The following is a 22,009-nucleotide window of genomic DNA, read 5'->3' as shown; positions in this document are numbered from 1 at the left end:
CTCGTTAATCCCTCTTGATTTCTCACCTCCTTCACTTGATTCCCGGGACTACTTCACAGATAACCCCTTGAACCTAATCCTTGACTAGGGAAGGCTCTGGCGAGGAATCAAACCCCTGCACTAACTCTCATTGTCTCCATCTCATTAAAGAGCAAGTCTCCTCTCCTTCCATTTGCAGTTGACGCTGCATTCCCCCCCGCCCCGCACCCCTTTTCCGTCTCGGTGTCCCTCCCCTGGCTCTCCCAACACACTGCCAGGTCTGGTCACCCAGCTTGCACCAGATGCCAGGTCCGCGCAGAATGGGCGGCTCCCGCTCCTCCCGGCCGCAGGGGGCGCTGTGGGGCGGAGGTGCCTGCGAGTTCCAGCGTGCACCGCGCCCGGGCCGGGCCTGCGGGTCGGCGCGGAGCGCGAGGCCGCCGGGGGCTTGGCTAGGCGGTAGCCCGGTCGGGCGCCTATTGGGACCGCGAGGGCCCATGGCCGAGCCGGCTCCGGTAAGACGGGCTCCCCCTGCGCGGACGCCCAGACCCGGCCTCGGGGAGGGTCCTCGGGTTCCGGCTCGGTGGGTCGGCATCTTGGGGTCCTCGCGAGGCGGACGCGGAGCGGATAGGTGGGCGGGGTCTGAGGATCGCGCTAGACTCCCGGCGTGGGGACTGGACCCTGGACGGAGCCGGTGACCTCCGCTCCTCCGTGGCCAAACCCTGAACAAAGCCGAGCGTGAAACTGGAGAGTCTGGGCTGTGGGCGCCCGTGAGTCATGGGGCCAGACGAGGGAGGGCATCAAAATTTGTGTGGGGCCAGCGTTGGGTGTTAAAAAAGTTCAATCAGTTTTACATTATAGTTACCGAATTTAGAATAAATGTTTTTTTTAAATTTTAGATTCTGAATGGTTGAAATGATAGCTGGCAGGGTCAGAATTAAACCCTAATGTGTTGAAGTGTGTGTTGAGTGTAAGAAGGAAGGAGCACACGTTGGAAAGAATAGAGGTCGAATATAAAGACCTAAGTAGTATATACATTATTTATTTAGTGTTTTATTGAAATCGAGGTTTTATGTTTTTCTGTATTTTATAAGCTTACGTATTGAGCGTTTTTACACCGAGTTTCACAAGCAAGTTTCAGATGGAGGAGTAATTTCGGCTTTCAAGTCTTACTGCTTAAGAAATACATTTCATAAGGCTATAGCTGATTACTAAATGAATCATGAGATCATTACTTTTAAGGTATTGTTAAAGACCTTAGCAAAGCAAAACATAACAACAAGAACAACAAAACTGAAAAATATAATAATCTCAGCAAAAACTGTGATTCCTAAATATGCAAAAGATATGAAACACATTTATAGTGAAAATTATAAGTGCAGACATACCTCAGGGATATTTTGGGTTTGGTTTAGAACTACTGCAATAAAGCAAATATCACAATAAAGGAAGTCTTTCTTTTTTTGGTTTCCAAGGGCGTATAAAAGTTATGTTTACACTATAGTCTATTGAGTGTGCAGCAGCATTATGTCTTAAAAAGCAACCTACAGCCCTTAATTAAAAATACTCAATGGCTAAAAATCCTAACCATCATCTGAGCCTCTCGGAAGTTGTAATCTTACGGCTGTTGGGAGGGTCTTGCCCCATGTTGATGGATGCTGACTGACCAGGGTGGTAGTTACTAAAGGTTGGCATGACTGGCAGTTCTTAAGATAGCAGTGCAGTTTGCGGGATGGATTGACTCTTCCTTTCAGGAATGAGTTCTCTGTGGCATGTAATGCTGTTTAATAGCATTTTACCTGAGGTAGCACTTTCAAAATTCGAGTCAGTCCTCTTGAACCTTGCCACTGCTTTATCAGCTAAGTTTATGATATTCTAAATCCTTTCTTGTCATTTTAACAATCTAAATGGCATCTTCAGCAGTAGATTCCAAATGGAGAAACTGCTGTCTTTGCTCATCCATAAGAAGCCTCTACTCATTTGTTAAACTTTTATCACAAGTTTGCAGCAGTTCAGTCACACCTTCAGCCTCCACTCTGAATTCTAGTTCTCTTGCTGTGTCCACCACATCTGCAGTTACTGCCTCCGCTGAAATCTTGAACCCCTCAAAGTCATCCATGATGGTTGGAATCAACTCTTCCAAACTCCTGTTAATGTCAATATTTTGACTTCTTTTCGTGAGTCATGAATGTTCTTTGTGGCACCTCGAAGGATAAATTTTTTCCAGATTTTTTATTGACTTTGCCCAGACCCATCAGAGGAAGTATTTTAGCTTGATGAAATGTATTTCTTAAATAATAAGACTTGAAAGTCGAAATTACTCCTTGATCTGAGGTTTGCCTGTGAAAGTGGGTGTAAGAAGGGGTGGAGCTTTAGAGTTACTGTATGGTAGTGAAGGAGCATTATCTGAACTCAAAGGGAAGGTTGTCACACCACTTGGGAATAGGTAGGGCTCACCACAGGGTAATCTAAATCTAAGGCAGCTAGAAGGTGTTAAGGGGATGCATGTGTGCACTTTGTATACTCCTACTTGGTTCAGTTCTTATAGTAGCAACCAGAACTCTCAAATCCCTAGGAATGAATCTGGCAAGACTTACATAAGATCTATATAAAGAAAACATTAAGTCTTACTAACACAAAATATCTAGGTAAATAAAAGATATGTTTCTGGCTGGGAAGATCTCAAAATTAATTCATATATTTAGTATATTCCCATCAGAATCCCAATAGTATTTGTATAACTTTGACAAAATATTTTCTCTGTTTATTTAGAAGAGAAAATAGACAAAAGTCAAGACAGTTTCCTTTAAATAAAAGGGGGAGAATGGGAGTGAGGCTCAAGAGGGAGGCTATATATATATATACACACATACATACACACACACATATATATATGACTGACTTGTGATGTTGTACACCAGAAATCACAACATTGTAAAGCAAGTATCCTCCAATTAAAAATAAAAGATCAGGATCTAGGTGGTGATAGATGGCCATATCCCTTTAAATGGCAAATCATTCAATAAATAAAGATGTAAGAATTAAACAGTGCTGTATTGGAGCAAGAATAGACAGAATCACCAGTGAAACAAAAATATAACCAAGTATAAATGGAAAACTAGTTTATGAAAAATTGATCCCAAATCTGTGGTAAACAAATAGACTAGTCAGTATGTTTTGTGACAGCTGAATATCTCTTTGGATAAAGAATTCTATCCCTTCTTGTTATGATACATATAAAAATAAGTCCCAGATGGAAAAAGATTTCATTCTAATAAAGTCATAAAAAACATTACGAAGATTTCAGAATATCTTTTATAATTTTAGAATAGGGACAGTCTTCCAAGTCATCTATTAACACTAATGTACGAAAGTTAATTCAGATGATAAAAGCCCACTAAAATGTTGAGCCAAGGATGAGCTCAGACATGCACAAAGATATGTGGGGAACCCCCCCCAAAATATGAAATAAGGTTGCAAAGTCTCACAAATGAATGCAAATTAAAACAATGAAATACAATTTTTTACCTGTCACATAGGCCAATACATAAACAAGCAAAGTTTAAAAACGTCCTGTGCTGGCAAAGGTGTAAAGAAATGTCTCTTCTTGGACTTGCCTGGTGGCTCAGTGGTAAAGAATCCACTTGCCAATGCAGGAGACACAGGTTCAATCCCTGGTCCAGGAAGAGCCCACATTCCATGGAGCAACTAAGCCAGTGTGCTACAACGATTGAGCCTTCGCTGTAGATCTCAGGAACCACAACTACGGAAGCCTGAGCACCCTGGAGCCTGTGCGCCTCGAGAGGAGCCACGACAAGGAGAGGGCCAAGCACCACAACTGGAGAGCAGCTCCCGTTCACCGCAACTCGAGAAAAAGCCCGTGCGGCGACCAAGACCCAGCACAGCCAAAAACAATAACTACATTTCTTTCTTAAGTGGGCCCCACAAGGCATTCCAAAGGGGCTCTTTACAAAAATGTCTCTTTATATTAGCAAGGGTTAAGTGCTGGATTCTTTTTGGAAGTGCTGGATTCTAGTGATATCTCGTCAATAGAAGGCATTTCTATCCTTTGATTTAGTAGTTCTCATTTTTAGCCTTTTCCCGCAGAAGTAAAACCACTCATATATAAAGAAGCATATCAGAGCATTGTTGGTAATTTATAAAGGAAATGGAAAGTAGATGTCATCAATGGGGTATGTGTATCCATGAATAATGCAATTATTTATTAATAATGCTATAATAATAATATAGTAATGCAATTTATTAGAAAAACCTGATTTTGCCTATATAAATTGACCTAGGAAAATGACATTGAAAGAAGTTACACAGTGAGTTGTTCCCATTTTTGTTTAAAGGAAAAATGAAGAAATTCCATTCTATACATAAGCATTCGTAGCTGGACCAAGCATAGAGAAACAAGGGGAAGGGGTGGTTGTGGTCACCAAACAGAACCACATGATGGGAGTGGGGGGAGGAGCTCTTCCCAAGGGAGAAGCTGCCTAACAGACAAAAACACTGTTCACTACGAAACTCTTAAATTGATGACAAGGAAGTAGGGTTTTGAAGCAATTACGACTATAAGCCTGGTGTGCTGCAGTCCATGGGGTCACAAAGACTCCGACATGACTGAGCAACTGAACTGATGACTGTATATGTATTATGTCTATAATTTCAGTTACCTCTGACTTTTGAGGATGTGGCCGTTTATTTCTCAGAGCAAGAATGGCAGAATCTAGAGGCATGGCAGAAGGAGCTTTACAAGCAAGTAATGAGAGCCAATTATGAGATTCTCCTTTCTCTAGGTAAGAAGTCTTTAACTGTGGCTAAGGTATGGAATTAGCTCCTGTTAGGGGTCTCAGTCACTCGATAACTCCTGTTTCTCAGTTCGCCAGGTTTCTCAGAAATTAACTCAGAAAGGCACTTTTACCCAGAGACTTTGGTTAATATCTGTAAGTATTCCTAACCCTTACTTAAGGGTGTATGTTGTACATGAGAATACTTATGACAGTGTGTAATATAAAGTGGTCAGAGATGACTAAACATATGTCAGGACTTTTAATCACTATATACTCAGAGGTTGCCATGATTTTCCACATGGACACATGCCTTACCCATATCCATAAACTACCCTATGTATCTTTAACCTATGATGTTCCTGTGTGTGTGTGTGTGCGCGCTGTGGTCAGTTGTGTCTGACTCTGCGACCCCATGGACTATAGCTGGACTCCTCTGTTCATGGGATTTTCCAGGCAAGAATACTGGAGTGGGCTGCCAGTTCCTCCTCCAGGACAAGGTTCCTACCTGTCAGCTTTTACAGTGATGTCCACATGCCTCAGGAAAGCTAATGTTATCTTTCTCTACAATGTGATTTCAGAAGGCTATACACACTAAGGTGTTTAACTGCAGTTGTTTCTGTGTAGTTGTTCTAATGGTGTTCCTTTTGGTCTTTTTGCTTAGTCTTTATAATTATTAAATATGATTTTTTAAAAAAAATCAGAATGAATGATAAAAGTCTCTTGCTTCACTCTCATCCCACTCCTTCATTCAGTTCATTCCTCAAAGGCACTCACTTTTAATCATTTCTGTATTAGTTCTTACTTTGGTTTCCTCTAGTCTTATCATGCTTACACCTATATTTCTTAGTTTATCTAGTTTAGACAGCATTAACTCCTTACTGTGTATCTTTCTTCTGTCTCCTTCTTCCCAAATTTTGATAGTTTTTTAGTGCCTCTATTTGCTATCTTCAAAATTTAAATAATAGATTTCTAGATCATGTTTCATCAACTTTATATCTCTTGATCCCTTCAGTCTATAAGATAATTAGTTCTCTTATATTCCCTCTGCTTCTCCTGCCAACATCTGCCAACCAGACCACTTCTTTTATATTGCAGCATTTCTAATACTTATATTCTGTCTCATTACCATAATCAAGCTTTCTAGTTTCTATGGAGTGTTTCTAAAACATTAATCCAAGTTATTACATTGTTTTCATTGTTACTGAGGAACCAGTTAATTGAATTTATAGAGAAAGAAAAATAATTGGGTCATGAATACTGTGCCACCCAAAAAGAAATGTTCCAAGCATCAAGATCAAATGATGTGAAGTGGTGTATCATTGTGTGTTTGGTTTGCATTTCCTAAATGGTTAATCATGTTGAGCATCTTTACATTGTATATCTTCTTTGGAGAAATGTTTATTCAAATATTAATATTTGGCCTGTTTTTAAAGTGCTTTTTTTTTTTTTTTACTGTTGGGATATGAGAGTTCTCTATTTCTTCTGAATACTGGACCCATAGCACATAGGCGATTTGCAGATATTTCCTCTAGTTCTTGGGTTGTCTGTTTTTTGATGGTGTCCTTGAAGCACAGAAGTTTTAAGTTTTCATGAAGTCCAGTTTATTTTTTCCTTTCGTTGCTTGAGCTTTTGGTGTCATACCTAAGAAACCATTGCCAAATCCAAAGTCACAAAGATTCGCTCCTATGTTTTCTTCTAAGAATTTTATAGTTTTAGCGCTTATATTTAGGCTTTTGATCCTTTTTATTCCCCTTCTTTGATTAGTTTTGAGTTAAGTTGTTTTACATGGTGTGAGGTAGGGATCCAACTTCTTCCATGTATAAATATCCAGTTGTCCCAACACTGTTTTTTGGAAAGCCTGCTTTTCCCCCATTGAATTATCTTGACAGCCTTTGGAAAACCAGTTAACCATAAAAACGGCAGTTTATTTCTGGATTCTCAATTCTGCTTCTTTGATCTCTATGTCTAGCCTTATGCCAGTACCACGCTGTTTTAATTACCATTGCTTCTTTACTATCAGTTTGTCAGTTTCTACCAAAAAAGAAAAAGCAGATGGGGTTTGGAGAATATTGTCATCTTAACAATACCAAGTCTTCCAATTCTTTTCATTTCATTTATTTAGGACTTTTTAGAATTACTTTCAACATTTTATGATTTTTATTGTGTCTTATTTTCTTTTATTAAATGTATTCACAGTATTCTATTCTTTTTGACATGGTTATACATGGACTTGTTTCTTATTTTTTTTTTAGGAAGATAGTTTTATTTTAAAAGATGCAGAGAGTTCAACCCAGATGAAGATTGAGAATAGGTATCTGGATTTGAAAAAAAGATAGTGATTCCTTTTATCATGAGAGGAGCCTTGGAATTAATTTGGGGTTGAAGTCAGATTTCAGAGGGCTAGTGAGGAATCTGGCACAGTGTGATCAGTTTCCATGTGTACATGATTCTTCTCTGACATTTTATCCCTAAAGCATTACCCAGCTTATCCTCTTTCTCTGATCTGGACCTTCTGCTAATCTCCCTTTAGCAATCCATGAAGCATACTTTTGGTTCTTTTAAATATATATATATATACATATAATCAAAAGAAAGTTTTGAAAATAGAGTAAACTTTTCTTCCAGGGGACCAGGGTCATATAGTAGAGAATCTTGTAACTATTTTCATTTGTTCATTCATTGCAACCCCTTCTATTCTAGCAGAACTCAACTGTTTTAGATTGTGATTGTAATGTTACCGAAAGTACTCCTCAGAGAATGTTTTAGATGAAGCTACCTACATTGAAATTTCCTAGAATAGTCATTCTCGTTCTTATTTTTGTGTACCCTCTATTCCCAAGATACTGCCAATTGTCTCAGGTGTTGTTCCAGCGTCCTCAAAGCACACTACTGGTGGGTTTTAATAAACCCATGACAGAATGCAGCATTGCTAGCTCTATAGGAACCAAAACAAAATTGAACATACAACTCATCTAAAGGTCCGGTCAGTTAGGAAGCAGTATTACAAAATGTGGGCAGTTTTGCTTCTCTTTGTGTAAACCTATACTCTATTTTTCAAACATCTCTTCTCATGTATTTTACCAGGAGTAGATTTAGGAAATTTAAAAACAACTTACTGTGCTTCTAAATTTAGTGCTGAAGGAAACCAAACTGTGTTTGACTTTTCTGTATAGATAATGGACTTCCCAAACCAGAACTAATATCCTGGATTGAGCAGGGGGAAGAGCTCTATAAGAAATGGGGAGAATCACAGGAATCAAGAAGCATAATTTGTTCCTCTGCTGATTTGCATTTTGATCCAGTTATTGAGGGACAGCCATTTTCAGGTGAGTTTTAAAGTGATTACTTAAGGCTCTGTCCTTAAGACATCATATTCACATTTCTTAGTTCCAGTTCTTTGACGTTGCCTTCCAGTTTGACTGAATTGAGGCTTAACATCTGGTATATTCCAGAGAAAGGCAGTAAAGCACAGTAGCTAGGATTATGGGTTCTGGATCCTGAGTCTGGGTCTTGCCTTTTCCAGGTAACCTGGGCAAGTTATTCATCCTCTCCTGGTGGCTCAGATGGTAAACCTGCAATGCGAGAGACCAGGGTTTGATCCCTGGATTGGGAATATCCCCTGGAGAAGGGAATGGCTACCCATTCCAGTATTCTGGCCTGGAGAATTCAATGGACTGTATAGTCCATGGGGTCACAAAGAGTCGGACACGACTGAGCAACTTTCACTTGACCTATAAAGATTTAAGTACCTACATTATAGGATTAAATGAATTGATATATGTAGATTGTTAAAATGATACCTGGCAACACAATAAGAGCTCAGCAAATAAGCGCTATTCTGCAGGCAGTGGGAATCAGCAACTCCTTTGTTTCTTGTCATGGTAAGAGAGTCTAAGATTTTTGGATTCTTAACAGTCAGTATTAGAGAAAGGAAAAAGTGAGTTACTCAGGTGTGTCCGACTTTTTACGACCCCATGGACTATATAGTCCATGGAATTCTTCAGGCCAGAATACTGGAGTGGGTAGCCTTTCCCTTCTGCAGGGGATCTTCCCAACCCAGGGATTGAACCCAGGTCTCCTGCATTGCAAGCAGATTCTTTACCAGCTGAGCCATGAGGGAAGCCCAAGAATACTGGAGTGGATAGCCTATCCCTTCACCAGTGGATCTTCCTGACCAGGGAATTGAACTGGGGTCTTCTGCATTGCAGGCAGATTCTTTAACAGAGTAAGGAAAGAGAAAGTCAAATGGGAACATCATTTCAAGAAATCTTGTCAATAATTTACTTTTTAGCTGCTTCTTTCAGGAGAATAAAGAGTTTTGCTCACAAATTATTTCACTTTTTACCATCTGTTATCAGCCCTTCTAAGAAACCTTTTTACAAGATTTATAGGAATAGAGGTGAGGAGGGAAGAACAGCTGGTCTTAGGACAGCTCATGGATTACACATAACCATAGTGGTGGTGTTTAGTCTCTAAGCTGTGTATGACTTTTTTGTGACCCCGAGGACTGTAGCCCACCAGGCTCCTCTGTCCATGAGATTTTCCAAGTAAGAACCCTGGAGTGGGTTGTTATTTCTTTCTCGAGGGGATCTTCCCTACCCAGGGATCAAACTTACATTTCCTGTATTGGTAAGCGGGTTCTTTACCACTGAGCCACTTGGGAAGCCCAGCCATAGTGTTAGCCAGGGCTTAATGCTGCCAGGAACATTACCGTCATTATTTTTTGAACCAGGAATGTCTGCACATCCAAATGGGACAAGACTGGTGGTCCCCAGGTCATAATAATGGTGAACATGTAGAGTACCTGCAGCATCCCAAGCCCACACTAAGCATTTTATACACATTAATTCATACAGTCCTCATAACAGTTACGTATTGCTGTTTCCATTTCTACAGGATAAGGAACTGAAGCCGGAGATTAGCTTGACAAAAGCAGCACAGTGAACAGACCGGATTTGAACCCAGTCTGATGCCAGAGCCTAGGCCCTACACTTGTGACCTAAGTGTCCTCTTTTCAATAGTATTCTAAGATAGGTCTGTTCAGTTTAGTCCTAAGCTAAGACTCATGACTCTCCTGGTCATGAAATTGCCCCCCACTGAAAGGAGCTGCTGGTTTAGTTCAGTGGAAGTTGGGCTCCTGGGCCACCTCAGGTTTCCACCACTGATCACAAAAGCCTTAGCCATGACACAGGCTGGGATACTGACTGAATCTTGTTTTCCGTTTCAGGAAACCAACAAGCTGTGAGTTCAGAAGAAGCTCATTACCATTTCCAAGTAGATCCTCTTCAGAGTCACCGTTCCTCTGAACCCTTATCAGGAAAAAGTGAAGATGTTTCCTTCAGGCCTGACCGAGCCGTTGCCCTCGTGAACCCAGAGAGACATAACACTCGGCCTCTACTCCCAGCGGTCCACAGCTCCAGGGAACCCGCCCAAAGAGACAGAATCGCAAGCCCCAGAGCCCTGGGTCTCCCAGGCTTCCAAGAAACCGCCTCAGGGGAGGGCCTCCAGCAGTCTTGTGCCTTCTGTGGGGAAAGCTTTTGGAATGAGAATCTCTTAGAGCGGCACCAGGGAAGCCACTCAAAGGCCTGGAAGCAACTCAGCAAACAACCCGAGGCAGAGCAGCCTCGGAGCCAGACTCACTTCCGCTGCCTCGGATGTGGGCGGGGCTTCCATCGGAAGCCGCCCTTGCTTAGCCCCCTGGCGGTCGGGGCAGAGGAGAGCCACCCGCTAGGCCTCGAAAGTGAAGAGACGTGCGGCTGCCGCCTGACGCCACCACGGCCTTCCCCGTGCCCCGGTTGCGACGACAGTGCCTCCCGGGGGCCCCCGGGCGTGGAGAGGCCAGTCTCCCCGAGAGAGGGCGCCGGGGCAGCCTCCGAGCAGGCCGAGCTCCCTCCGAGCTCGAACCTGGCTGGTCAGGCGTGTGGCCGCTGGGCTGGAGACCCGGCGGCCCTCGAGCCTGGCCCCGGTGGGGAGAGGCCGTCCTCCTGTGGCGCGTGCCGCCGGCGTCCCTCCCGGCGGTGCGGGGTCTCCGACCACACCCACGTGCACCGCGCGGAGCGGCCCTGCCGGTGCGCTGAGTGCGGTCCGGCCTTCCGCCAGCGCGGGCGGCTGCGGCTCCACTGGCAGCCGCCCTCGCACGAGCCGCCCTGCCCAGGTCCCGAGTGCGGCCTGGGGTTTCAACTGAGGAGCCCGCTGCGGGCCCACGGGCTGAGGCACGGCGCTGAGAGGCCGCTGGCGTGTGGCGAGTGCGGCCGCGGCTTCGCGCATCCGTGCAAGCTGCGTGAGCACCTGCGGGTGCACAGCGGCGAGCGGCCCTTCGGCTGTGCGGAGTGCGGCAAGAGCTTCCGCCTCAAGGGCATCCTGAAGGCGCACGAGCGCACGCACAGCCGCGAGCGGCCCTTCCAGTGCGCCGAGTGCGGCCGGGGCTTCACGCGGCCGTCCAAGCTGGCTGAGCACTTCCGCGTGCACAGCGGCGAGCGGCCCTTCGGCTGCCCGGACTGCGGCCGCCGCTTCCGCCTCCAGGGGCAGCTGCGGAGCCACCGGCGCCTGCACACGGGCGAGAGGCCCTTCCTGTGCCCCGACTGCGGCAAGAGCTACCGCGTGAAGGCCGACTTGAAGGCGCACCAGCTGCTGCACGGCGGCCCGATGCCCTTCTCCTGCGAGTGCGGCAAGGGCTTCACCAAGCAGTCCAAGCTCGTGGAGCACGTCCGGACGCACACGGGCGAGAAGCCCTTCCAGTGTCCCCAGTGCGACAAGCGCTTCCGCTTGAAGGCGCAGCTGCTCAGCCACCAGGGCCTGCACACCGGGGAGAGGCCTTTCCGCTGCCCCGAGTGCGACAAAAACTTCCGGGAAAGGGGCCACATGCTCCGGCACCAGCGCATCCACCGGCCTGACCGGCCATTCGCCTGTGCAGACTGCGGCAAGGGCTTCATTTACAAGTCGAAACTGGCCGAACACGTCCGAGTGCACGCGAAATCCTGCCGTGTCCGCAGAGAGCCTGACGTTAAGAAAAGGCTCAGCCAGCTGTTTGCGATGATCGAGGCCGACTGGAGTTGAGGCCAAGGAGGGCACCCAAAGCGGTCAGCCGAGTCGGTGTTGCCTGGAAATCCACAGCCGAACCCCACATCTGGTAAGACAGAGCAAGAATGGAATGCAAGTTAGGAATAGGAGAAACCACAAAGATTCTCTCGTTTAAAACATCACCAGCTATTAATATATTTTTTTATCCATTGATAAAAAGAGGTATTTGTTCTTCCCACCATCTTATAGGGTCATTTCCCCACCACATGCTAATAAGCTAACTCTGAAATCCCTACTTGAATTTAGACAGCAGGAAAGCCCTCCAGTACTGTTCTCAAAAGCATGGGATGGCTGTTAAATGTCAGCTCTTCTCTTCATAGTATGAACATAAGCAGGGGGTTCAATCCAGTGAATTTTGTTGCAGGTGTGAAATGATACTGGATTTGGTTTTGATTCATTTATTTGAAGCTAATAGCAATAAAATGAGTTCTCCGAATCGGGGTGTGTCGCTGTGAATGCTGAGTGTCATAGCAGGTTCCACAGTGATTATGCATAGTTCCCTTAAGGAAAAGATGATAATCGTAAGAAAAATTTGGTTAAGCTGGGTTGAAGAAAAAACTGAAGGTGCTAAGTCGTATGGGACTGGAGTTTGGTGGTGGTGGTGGTGGTTTTTTTTTTTCCCCCAGTTGGAGTGTAGTTGATTTACAATGTGTTAGTTTTGGGTGTACAGCGAAGCGATTCAGTTATACATACATATATGTGTGTGTGTGTGTGTATTTTTTTGAGATTCTTTTCCCTTATTAGTTACTACAGAATATTGCATATAGTTCCCTGTGTTATACATTAGGTTCTTTTTGCTGTATATATTAATCTCAAACTCCTAATTTATCCCCCCCTCCCCCGGACTAGAATTTATTTGAGAGAGAGAGACAGGAGGTAGGTTTGGGAGTTCCAGAACACAGGTGCTGTTTGCAACTGAAAGTGCGTGAGATTTCCAGGAGTGACTTTCTAGGCAGATGACTAAAGCCTTGAGTTAAGACAAAGTAATAAAGCTAAGCAGGAAGCATGACAGGCAACAACAGTTCTGTGTAGAGAGTTTTCAAACAAACGTTCAAAGTAACAACGCAAATAGAAATACAGGAGAACACCCCATTTGTCACAATCGGTGCAGGTTGCATGAGAACAGAATGTGTATACCTCAGGGAGAGAGTTGTACTCCATCCAAAGAATTCCTGACTTTAGAGGGTTCATGTTTCATGTTAAAAGAATGGCTGACCTGCAGTTCTGCAGGATGACAGGAAATAAGCCATCAGTAGACTGTAATGGACATTATTATAAAGCAATGATTGGGAGGTTGGGAATCTTTTGGTGGTTCAGTGGTTAGGATTCCATATGCTCTTGTTGCCGTGGCCCAAAATCAATCCCTGGTGGGGGAGCTAGGATCCCACAAGCTTTGAGGCACTGCCAAGAAAAAGATGGGGAAAAAAAGCAATGGTTCATAGATGATTTTTCTCTGGAACACTGCATCCAAAGATATTCTGGGAAAAAATAACGTGGCCGATTACTTTAAGTTAAATAGTTTCCTCCTACATACACATAATCTATGATTCTCAAGAGGAAGACATTATGTATTCTAATATTCTGAATTTGTTTGATCTTGGGATTCCTTTCTCCCCCATCTCCCCCCTATCCCAACACTATGATCTGTGGACATAGAGTTCTGCAGGACTCAATTTTGGAAAATGTTACTGAAGGATAGCCCCGGCTCCAGCCAAGTAGCCCTTAGTCCATTAATAATGAGAGTATCCAAGGATGAAGGCCTTCAGTTTTAAGTGACAAAATAGAACTTCAAGTCAGAATAAATCTTTAATTGATTTTAGCGCACTCTCCTATGTGACAGACACTAACAAATTTGTGTTAGATATTACATAATATATTAGATAATATTAAGAAGTGATATGATTTAGGCAGGTTTATGGGATTCTCAGATGGGTCAGTGGTAAGGAATCTGCCTGCCAATGCAAGAGACGCCGGTTCAATACCTGAGTCAGGAAGATCCCCTGGAGGAGTAAATGGCAACCCACTCCAGTCTTCTTGCCTGGAAAATCCCATGGACAGAGGAGCCTGGCAGGCTACAACCCATGAGGTTAGATAAGAGTCAGACTTAGTCTCAACTGAGCACATACGTAATCACTAAAGATACATGGTTATGTCAGCGGTGATCACGGGGCAGCCAGCCTCACAAGCATGAGGAAAGAAGGGTCAGGGGCCCTGATATAGATGACGGAGCAGGAGGAAGAGGAGGAAGAGGGGTCCCTGTGGGAAAAGGGAAGGCGGAAGATGTGATAAGGTAGAAGCTTTGAGGGAGACTGAGGGCCAGGGCCTCCGGTTTGGTGTTCTCACATACTGCCTGTTAGAACTGGTTTGACCTGGGACTTCCATGGTGGTCCAGTGGCTAAGACTCCGCAATCCCAATGCAGGGGGCTTCAGTTCGACCCCTGATCAGGGAACTAGATCCCACATGCTGCAACTAAGAGGTCGCATGCCACAGCTAAAGATCCTGCATGCCACAGTGAAGATTAAAGATCCTGTGTGCCACAACTAAGACCTGGCACAACTAAGTAGATGTTGAATATGTACAGAATTGGAGGATCTCAGAGACAGTAAAAGATCCAGAGTGTTTGAATCTTATTAGAAACTGGAAGTGTTGTGGAGGAAGTTGAGGAAAAGGGCACCACCCAGCTAAACCCAAGTACTCCAGGTTGCCCACCTCACAGACGAAAAAGATGCCAGAGTGGTGTCTAAAGAACTGAGGGATTTCTGGGAAAGAAGGTATTATTTTAAGCACAAGTTTCTAAAACTTCTCTTCCTTTCCTACCCAAACTTTCTTAAAAAAATCAATGCTATTACAATCTGGTGGAATCTGTGACTTCCAAAAAAATAAAAGTTCTATCTTCTACAAAGGAATGGGCTTCTTGGGTAGCTCAGCTGGTAAAGAATCTGCCTGCAATGCAGGAGACCCTGGTTCAATCCCTGAGTGGGGAAGTTCCCTTCGAGAAGGGATAGGCTGCCCACTCCAGTATTCTTGAGCTTCCTTGGTGACTCAGACAAATGAAAATGATACCAGAGTGCAAGAATCCACCTGCAATGCAGGAGACCTGGGTTTGATCCCTGGGTTGGCAAGACCACCTGCAATGCAGGAGACCTGGGTTTGATCCCTGGGTTGGCAAGACCACCTGCAAGGCGGGAGACCTGGGTTTGATCCCTGGGTTGGTAAGATCACCTGGAGGAGGGCTTGACAGCCGACTCCAGTATTCTTGCCTGGAGACTCCCCACGGGCAGAGGAGCCTGGCGGGCCACAGTCCATGGGGTCCCAAAGAGCTGGACACGACTGAGCGACTAAGCACACAAGCACACACAGCACACAGAAGAAGAATAAATATGACTGGCCCAACAATGATCATATTAAAGTGACAGAATGGTTTAAACAGTTTTTTTCCGTTAAGAAGATCACTGCTAAGCTATTAACATTGTGGAATGCATCGTATGATTGTATACCTGAAACATCTGAGAGAATCAGCTAGATAACCAGTTGGTGGTGGTGGTGGTGTTTAGTCACTCAGTCATGTCTGACTCTTTGAGACCCCATGGACTGTAGCCCACCAGGCTTCTCTGTCCATGGAATTTTCCAGGCAAGAATACTGGAGATGGTTACTGTTTCCTACTCCAGGGGATTAATCCTGCATCTCCTGTATTGACAGGCAAACTCTTTATCACTGAGCCACCTGGGAAGCCCTGAAGAGGGTGATGAGATAGTTATTTTTAAGACAGGGCAAGAACGTTTTTAAACCAAACTGTCTCTCTGCCGTGGGGACTTCCTAGCCATCCATTGGTTAGAACTCTGAGCTTCCACTGCTCAGGGTGACCTGGTCAGGGAACTAGGATCCCACATGCCATGCTGAGTAGCCAGAAGAAAAAAGTCTCCCCCTGCCGTTACTCCACCCGCCTAGAGCGCATTGTGCACCTGCATTACATACTAACTAGATCCCCTTGGAGGACACGGAGTGCCTAACTCACCAAAAATCCCCACCCAAATCCCCACCCAATTTCCACCTGGCACCGGCAATGTAACTCCTCAGGAGTTAATATTCTTTTCTCTGTCCTCTAAGGGGTCACAATAACCCACTAGTTGCCTTGTTGGACTATATATAAATTGTCATTACAGTACTTTAATGTATAACCCTTTGTCTCAAAAACCTGTATAACTGTGTTTTGACTTCTGACAGGTGAAAGTCTTCAGAGCTGTCTGAAGGACTGTCTCCATTGTAATAATCCACATAAAAATGTCTGTGTCTTTTATGAGGTCAACTACTGATTAGTTTTTTTAATGGACAAGGAGTAGTTTGGAGTACCAAAAAATTGAGGCAGAAAAGGGACAACCTTACACATGATACACCTCCCTGATTTATATGCTTATCAATTTTAGGTCCAGCCTTGTGTAATTATCAAAGGAGAAAGAGGCCAGAGTTTAAATTTTAGCACTCCCAGTCAAGACATCCTGAGAGTCATGGACACCTACTGGATGAACATCAGGATTAAAAAAGCTAAGATCATGACCTCTGTTCACATCACTTCATGGCAAACAGAGTCCCTTGGACTACAAGGAGATCAAATCAGTTAATCCTAAAGGAAATCAACCCTGGATATTCACTGGAAGGACTGATGTTAAAGCTGAAACTCCAGTTCTTTGGCCACCTGATTCAAAGAGCCACTCAATGGAAAAGACTCAGATACTGGGAAAGACTGAAGGCCAAAGGAGAAGGGGCGGCAGAGGATGGGGTGGTTAGATAGCATCACTGACTCAAAGGACATGAATTTGAGCAAACTCCGGAAGATAGTGAAGGACAGGGAAGCTTGGCGTGCTGCAGTCTTTGGGGTCGCAAAGAGCTGGACAGCATTTAGCGACTGAACAGCTAGCTGAAGGCACCTCGCTCCCAGGATGCCTCTGGAGATTCTTGGCTCCTCCTGCCTGCAGTGGGCGCTGTGGGATCCCAGTCCCTAAACCGGACCAGAAAGGCAACGTTCCCAGGATGGCCTGCGTGTCGTCAGGGCAACGGGCGCAGGAGGGGTGCAGGCCCCGCCTCCCCGCCCCTCCCACCCACTGGCGGCAGTTAGAGCCTGGTTCCCAGCGGCAGTAGCAGCAGCCGGGCCTTGGAAAAGGGGACCTTGCGTCCGGCAGAGATCTGGAATCCCGCCTGGCATCACTCCGGTGGTTGGCTCAGCGGCCATGTTCCGGATCTTGGGCTACCCAGGCTGCAGGTGTCATCAGTTGGGAGCAGCGACCACTCAGCCTGGCAGAGGGAGCAGTGCGCGCTCGCAGGAGGAAAAAAAAGCCTGCTCCGGCGGGAGCCGGCCAGGAGGAGGCAACGGTCCTGGATGCTCGAACTGACTGAAGTCTGCAGCCTCAGCCGAGTTCGCGTGTTGCCCAGAGGGGGACGTGCAGGGAAATCTGTGTTCTCAGCCGTGGACACTTAAGTTCCTTGAAGCAGAGAAGTGATTTTTTTTAAAAAAAATCTTTGTTACCCATGTGGTGTGTGATCCCAGTTGGGAAAACTTGTTGAATCAATGAATGGAAGAGGCCTATGCACAGCCACTGACTTTATGGTCAGTCCAGGGCTTTCTGAATGTTTCTGTTTCTCTGAAGCTCCGTTTGTGTGCTGGGAGTACTGTTGGTAAAGATACAGCATGGGAGAAAGAGCTAAAGGAATTATGGCTGAGAAAGGGAAAGAGATCCCATAGGGGACATATAGTATAATACTATTAATAAATTGCAATTGTAGGGAGTGTAGTTCTTTAGAAAACGATAATGACGGTTGCAACTCTTAGTTTCAAATCTTTCAAAGATCCCTAGGGGTGACAGTAACTCAGGTTCCAGATACTTAAAGTCGAAACTAATATTTCTCAAGGAACAGGACAATTTCTTACTGTGTTTTACACTAACACAAAAAAATGGAATTTAGAATAGAATCTTTAGAGATCATCATCCAATTCCTTCATTGTAGAGGTGAGGAAAGGGAGTTACAGAGAGGTTGAAGTGACTTGCCCCAGGTCACATAGCTCATGATTGAGAATACAGCCTGTTTTTTGAGTTCCAGTTCTGTGCTCTCCTCCCTTCCCTTCCATGCAAATTTAATGTTTATTGGGACTTTTTTCCTTTAGTAAATATTAATACTGACAGTATTGTTTCTCTTGGGCTGGGGCTGCTTAATTAAGCTTCTGTTTCACATATTTCAAGTTGTCAAGAAACTAGAGTGCTTTTTCCTTAGTCCCCTTTGTCATCTTTTGGGGAAAGTGGTGTTTTGATTCTGTTGTGCAAATGGCCTTGAAAAGATCGTGGATGATTTATCATTTCTTTCTGACATTCCTAATATGCTCTTGGGGCAAATAGTTTTCAGTTTAAGTTTCATTTTAGTGGAGTCAAACTAGCAATTGTAGAAGTCTCTGTAAATGTAACTTTCTTAAAAACATAAATGTGTTTCAGATTTCTCACAGGAAATGTTGAAGACAGTTCTGTGTGTCCTTTATCACACGGTTTTTTAACACATTTACACAACTATGCCATACAATAGATAATTACATGACTGTGTCTTAGGCGACGTACTCAAATGTTCTTTTTACTGAATCAGACTCTTTGTTTCAAGTTGTGTTTCTCCAGTTAGAAATGAGTGTCTCTGGCAGTTCCAGTGACTGACTTCTTTATGAATCCCCTGCCCCCTCAATGTTCCTGTAAAACGGGCTATATGTTGAATGTTCCACCTCTGTCAGGTTATAAATCTGCTTTGTTTGCAACAAACATTAAATTTTGGAAAAACCATCACAAGCTCTTTCTGGTCATCCAAGCCTTGCCCATTTTGCATGTTGGAAAGTCTGGCTTCTCAAGATCTATGTCATAACTTTTTGCCTGATAGAAACAATAGTAGAAGGCTTTTAAACATTACTGAGACAGAGAGGAGATCCAACCAGTCCATCCTAAAGGAGATCAGTCCTGGGTGTTCATTGGAAGGACTGATGCTGAAGCTGAAACTCCAATACTTTGGCCACCTCATGCAAAGAGTTGACTCATTGGAAAAGACCCTGATGCTGGGAGGGATTGGGGGCAGGAGGAGAAGGGGACTACAGAGGATGAGATGGCTGGATGGCATCATCGACTCAATGGACCTGGGTTTGATTAAACTTCGGGAGTTGGTGATGGACAGGGAGGCCCGGTGTACTGCAATTCATGGGGTCGCAAAGAGTTGGACATCACTGAGCAACTGAACTGAACTGAGACAGAAAGAAATGTGTTTGGGGGTCCAGGTGGTAGTGCCCTTTGATGACATGGCAATCTGTTTCTGAGCACAGGAGTAGGAGAATCAGGATAAGCAGCAAAATGAATTTTACATGTGTGTGATGAGAGGTATGCAGGAGACTGACCTCTGTAGGCATGAGGTGTTTTGTTGAAAATTTGAGAGTAATTCATGAAATCAAAGGATAAGCAAGTCTCAGCAAGTCTTCCATACTTTCTGTTTGCTACTTTGTCAGCCTTTAACAAGACAAGAAACTTGACCTACCCATCCGGTATCTTTTAAAGTCATGTATTTTTATTCAAGTCACTTTTGCAGTTGAAAATTCAACAGTGATTGAGTCATCCACATAGTGGTGAAAGAGTGTAACTGGACTGAAAATCATCCACTTAAAGTTTTCATGCAGATGGTGCTGATGTTAAAGGTAGAACATGCCATCTATGAGAGGAGAAAACTACCCATACTTTTGCTGTTTGAGAATTGTGTTATAACTTCCTCATCCTTTGAGAATGATTTACATGGGGGAAAGACACTCTCCTTCGTGATGGATATGAACGAGGAAGGATGCAGCGCTAAGAAATGCTGACCCGATACACGGAAGCAGAACTGAGAGATCAGGAAACTTCATCCTGGTAACATTGTTTGAGCTCTGTATTAGACAGTTCCTAAGCTTATTCTGTCCCTGATTCTTCACATGTGTGAACCAGTAACATCTCCTTATCGTTTAAAATGTCTTGGAATTGCATTTTCTCTTACAAAATGGAGAGTCCTAAAGGACATAGAAATTGTTAACAGGATGGGGATTTGTGTGTAACTAACTGATCCTAAAATTTGGATTTGGCTGCATAGAAAAAGTAGCGTGAAAGGAGTAATGACTGTCCTGGGCTGAGAAGGTGACAGTCTTTGCTAGGTAATAGCTGTCACCTCTAGTGCCTTGGGACTTAGACCATGTGCATACTAATATGGAGTATTAGGGAGCTGGCAGGGAGAAAAAAAATTCAGATGTTGCAACTTGCTTGTATTTAGCCCTCAATAAGTTTCTAGAAAAAAGAGACAGCATTAGGCTGTCAAGACCTTGATACTTCTCAAGGTTACAGGGCAGTTATTTTGTAGACTGTACCTCAATCTGGGTGTACTTGATGTATCTTCATGATTAGGTTCAGTTTATTTGCCTTCTGAGAGTTAGCCAAGATGTGATGCTGTGTTTATCTCATTGCATCTTATCAGGTGGCATGTGTTACATGCGTGCTAAGTTGTTTCAGTCATGTCCAACTCTTTGCGACCCTTTGGACTGTAGCCCACCAGGCTCCTCTGTCTATGGGATTCTCCAGGAAAGAATACTGGAGTGGGTTGCCATCTCCTTCTCCAGGAGATCTTCCTGACCCAGGGATCGAACCCACATCTCATATGTCTTCTGTGTTGGCAGGCAGGTTTTTTACCACTAGCGCCACCTGGAAAGTCCCCAGTAAGTATTATACTTATTTCATTTATTGCACGCATCCAGTCAGGATGCAAATCTAGCTTTGCCTCAGTCCAAAGCCTTCCCCTCGTTAAAAATGATCATCTCCTCATTTGGGTTTTCTGGGACTTCTCTGGTTGGTCCATTGGCTAAGACTGTGTTCCCAAAGCAGGGTGCCCAGGTCAGGAAATTATATCCCACATGCCTCAACAAGTTCGCCTGCCTTGACTGAAGATTCCAAGTGCCACAACTAAAAGGTCCCACGTCCTGCAACTAAGAAAGACCTAGTGCAGCCAAATTTTTTAAAAAGTAAGAAAAAACTACTCACCTGGGTTTTCTGTCCTGTCAGTGATATTCAGCATAATATCAAGGGCAAGGTGGTATACCTTAAGTCTGAGTAAGCTTTACCTTTAAAAGGAAGATTTTTTTTCTCCTACTTTTCTCTAAAATGGTTTTCCTTTCCAAAAAAGAAAATCATACCTATTTTTGTATTCTATCCAATTATTTTAAAGTACCAATGAAAGTGGGGAAACACTTCAAATATAATGTTAATGGAAAAAGAAAACAGCATCCAAGACTGGATTCATAGTATCTCAGTTTGTAAAAGAAAATGTGGGTATGTTTATTGTATATGCACACTGACAGAAAAAAAGATTGGTGATAAACCACAGCATTCACCGAAGTAATCTTTGGAATTTTTTTCCCTTCTTATATTTATTTATTCCTTCCTGTACTTTCCAAATATTCCACAAATAACATGTATTACTATTTTTAAATACCTCATGAGGAGTGAGGTACTTAAAAGGTATTTTTCTCTTGTTGAAAAACTAATATACATTGTTGTTCCTTGTCTTTTTGTTTTCTCATGAAACTTTTCCTTCATAGCAAAATGACCACTCTTACCTCTCTTGTGTCCTCTGACAATCCCTGGAATGTTGCTTCCCAAACTTTCATCTTCCACTTTATTCTCCCTCAACACCCTTTCTTTCCATGAAGTGTCCACTCACACTTCACTTGCTCATCATATACTGGTATTTCTTCTAAGCTCCAAACCCACACTCACCTACTGTATATCTCTTCTTGGATGCCTCACAGCATTAAACTCAACATACCCCAAAGTGAAGTCATTCCTGGCTTCACTCCTCCCCTTCTTCCCTGCCTGCCACACGTTCCTCCTGTCTGTTCCTTATTTCATTGAAAGGTACCACCAGCTGCCTTACTGTCTCTTCATTCCCCTCCCCTTTACATCTTGGTCAATCACCAATTTTTACACAAAGATTTCAGTTCTTTGTTATCACTTTAATATTCCTATTTTTCTTCATCCCAGCTACCACCACCATCTCTTACCTGGATTAGCAGGAGACTGTCTCCTACCTGGTGTTTCTGACTCCAGTCAGTTTCCACTGCCACATGCC

The 22,009-nt window shown here is 44.0% G+C and overlaps 1 protein-coding gene and 1 long non-coding RNA gene across 3 annotated transcripts; both read left to right on the top strand.

The window, feature by feature from the left end:
• The first annotated feature begins 371 nt into the window (after window positions 1–371).
• On the top strand, window positions 372–8,093 carry LOC122674591. Of its 2 annotated transcripts, none has more exons than XR_006335001.1 (3): window positions 372–491; window positions 4,652–4,778; window positions 7,946–8,093. It is a non-coding gene; the product is annotated as an uncharacterized LOC122674591 (long non-coding RNA). The 2 variants fall into 2 exon arrangements; XR_006335000.1 differs by lacking the exon at window positions 372–491 and adding an exon at window positions 500–746.
• A 1,861-nt stretch (window positions 8,094–9,954) lies between these two features.
• Window positions 9,955–12,288, top strand: ZNF786 (zinc finger protein 786). Its single transcript, XM_043871815.1, has 2 exons — window positions 9,955–10,013; window positions 10,187–12,288. Exons 1-2 carry the CDS (start codon window positions 9,955–9,957, stop codon window positions 11,826–11,828), a joined length of 1,701 nt encoding a protein of 566 aa, XP_043727750.1. The 3' UTR covers window positions 11,829–12,288.
• The last annotated feature ends 9,721 nt before the right edge of the window (window positions 12,289–22,009 follow it).

This window comes from Cervus elaphus, chromosome 18 (assembly GCF_910594005.1).
Source record: "Cervus elaphus chromosome 18, mCerEla1.1, whole genome shotgun sequence".
NCBI classification, from domain to species: domain Eukaryota; kingdom Metazoa; phylum Chordata; class Mammalia; order Artiodactyla; family Cervidae; genus Cervus; species Cervus elaphus.
This window is presented reverse-complemented; position numbering and strand designations above follow the sequence as displayed.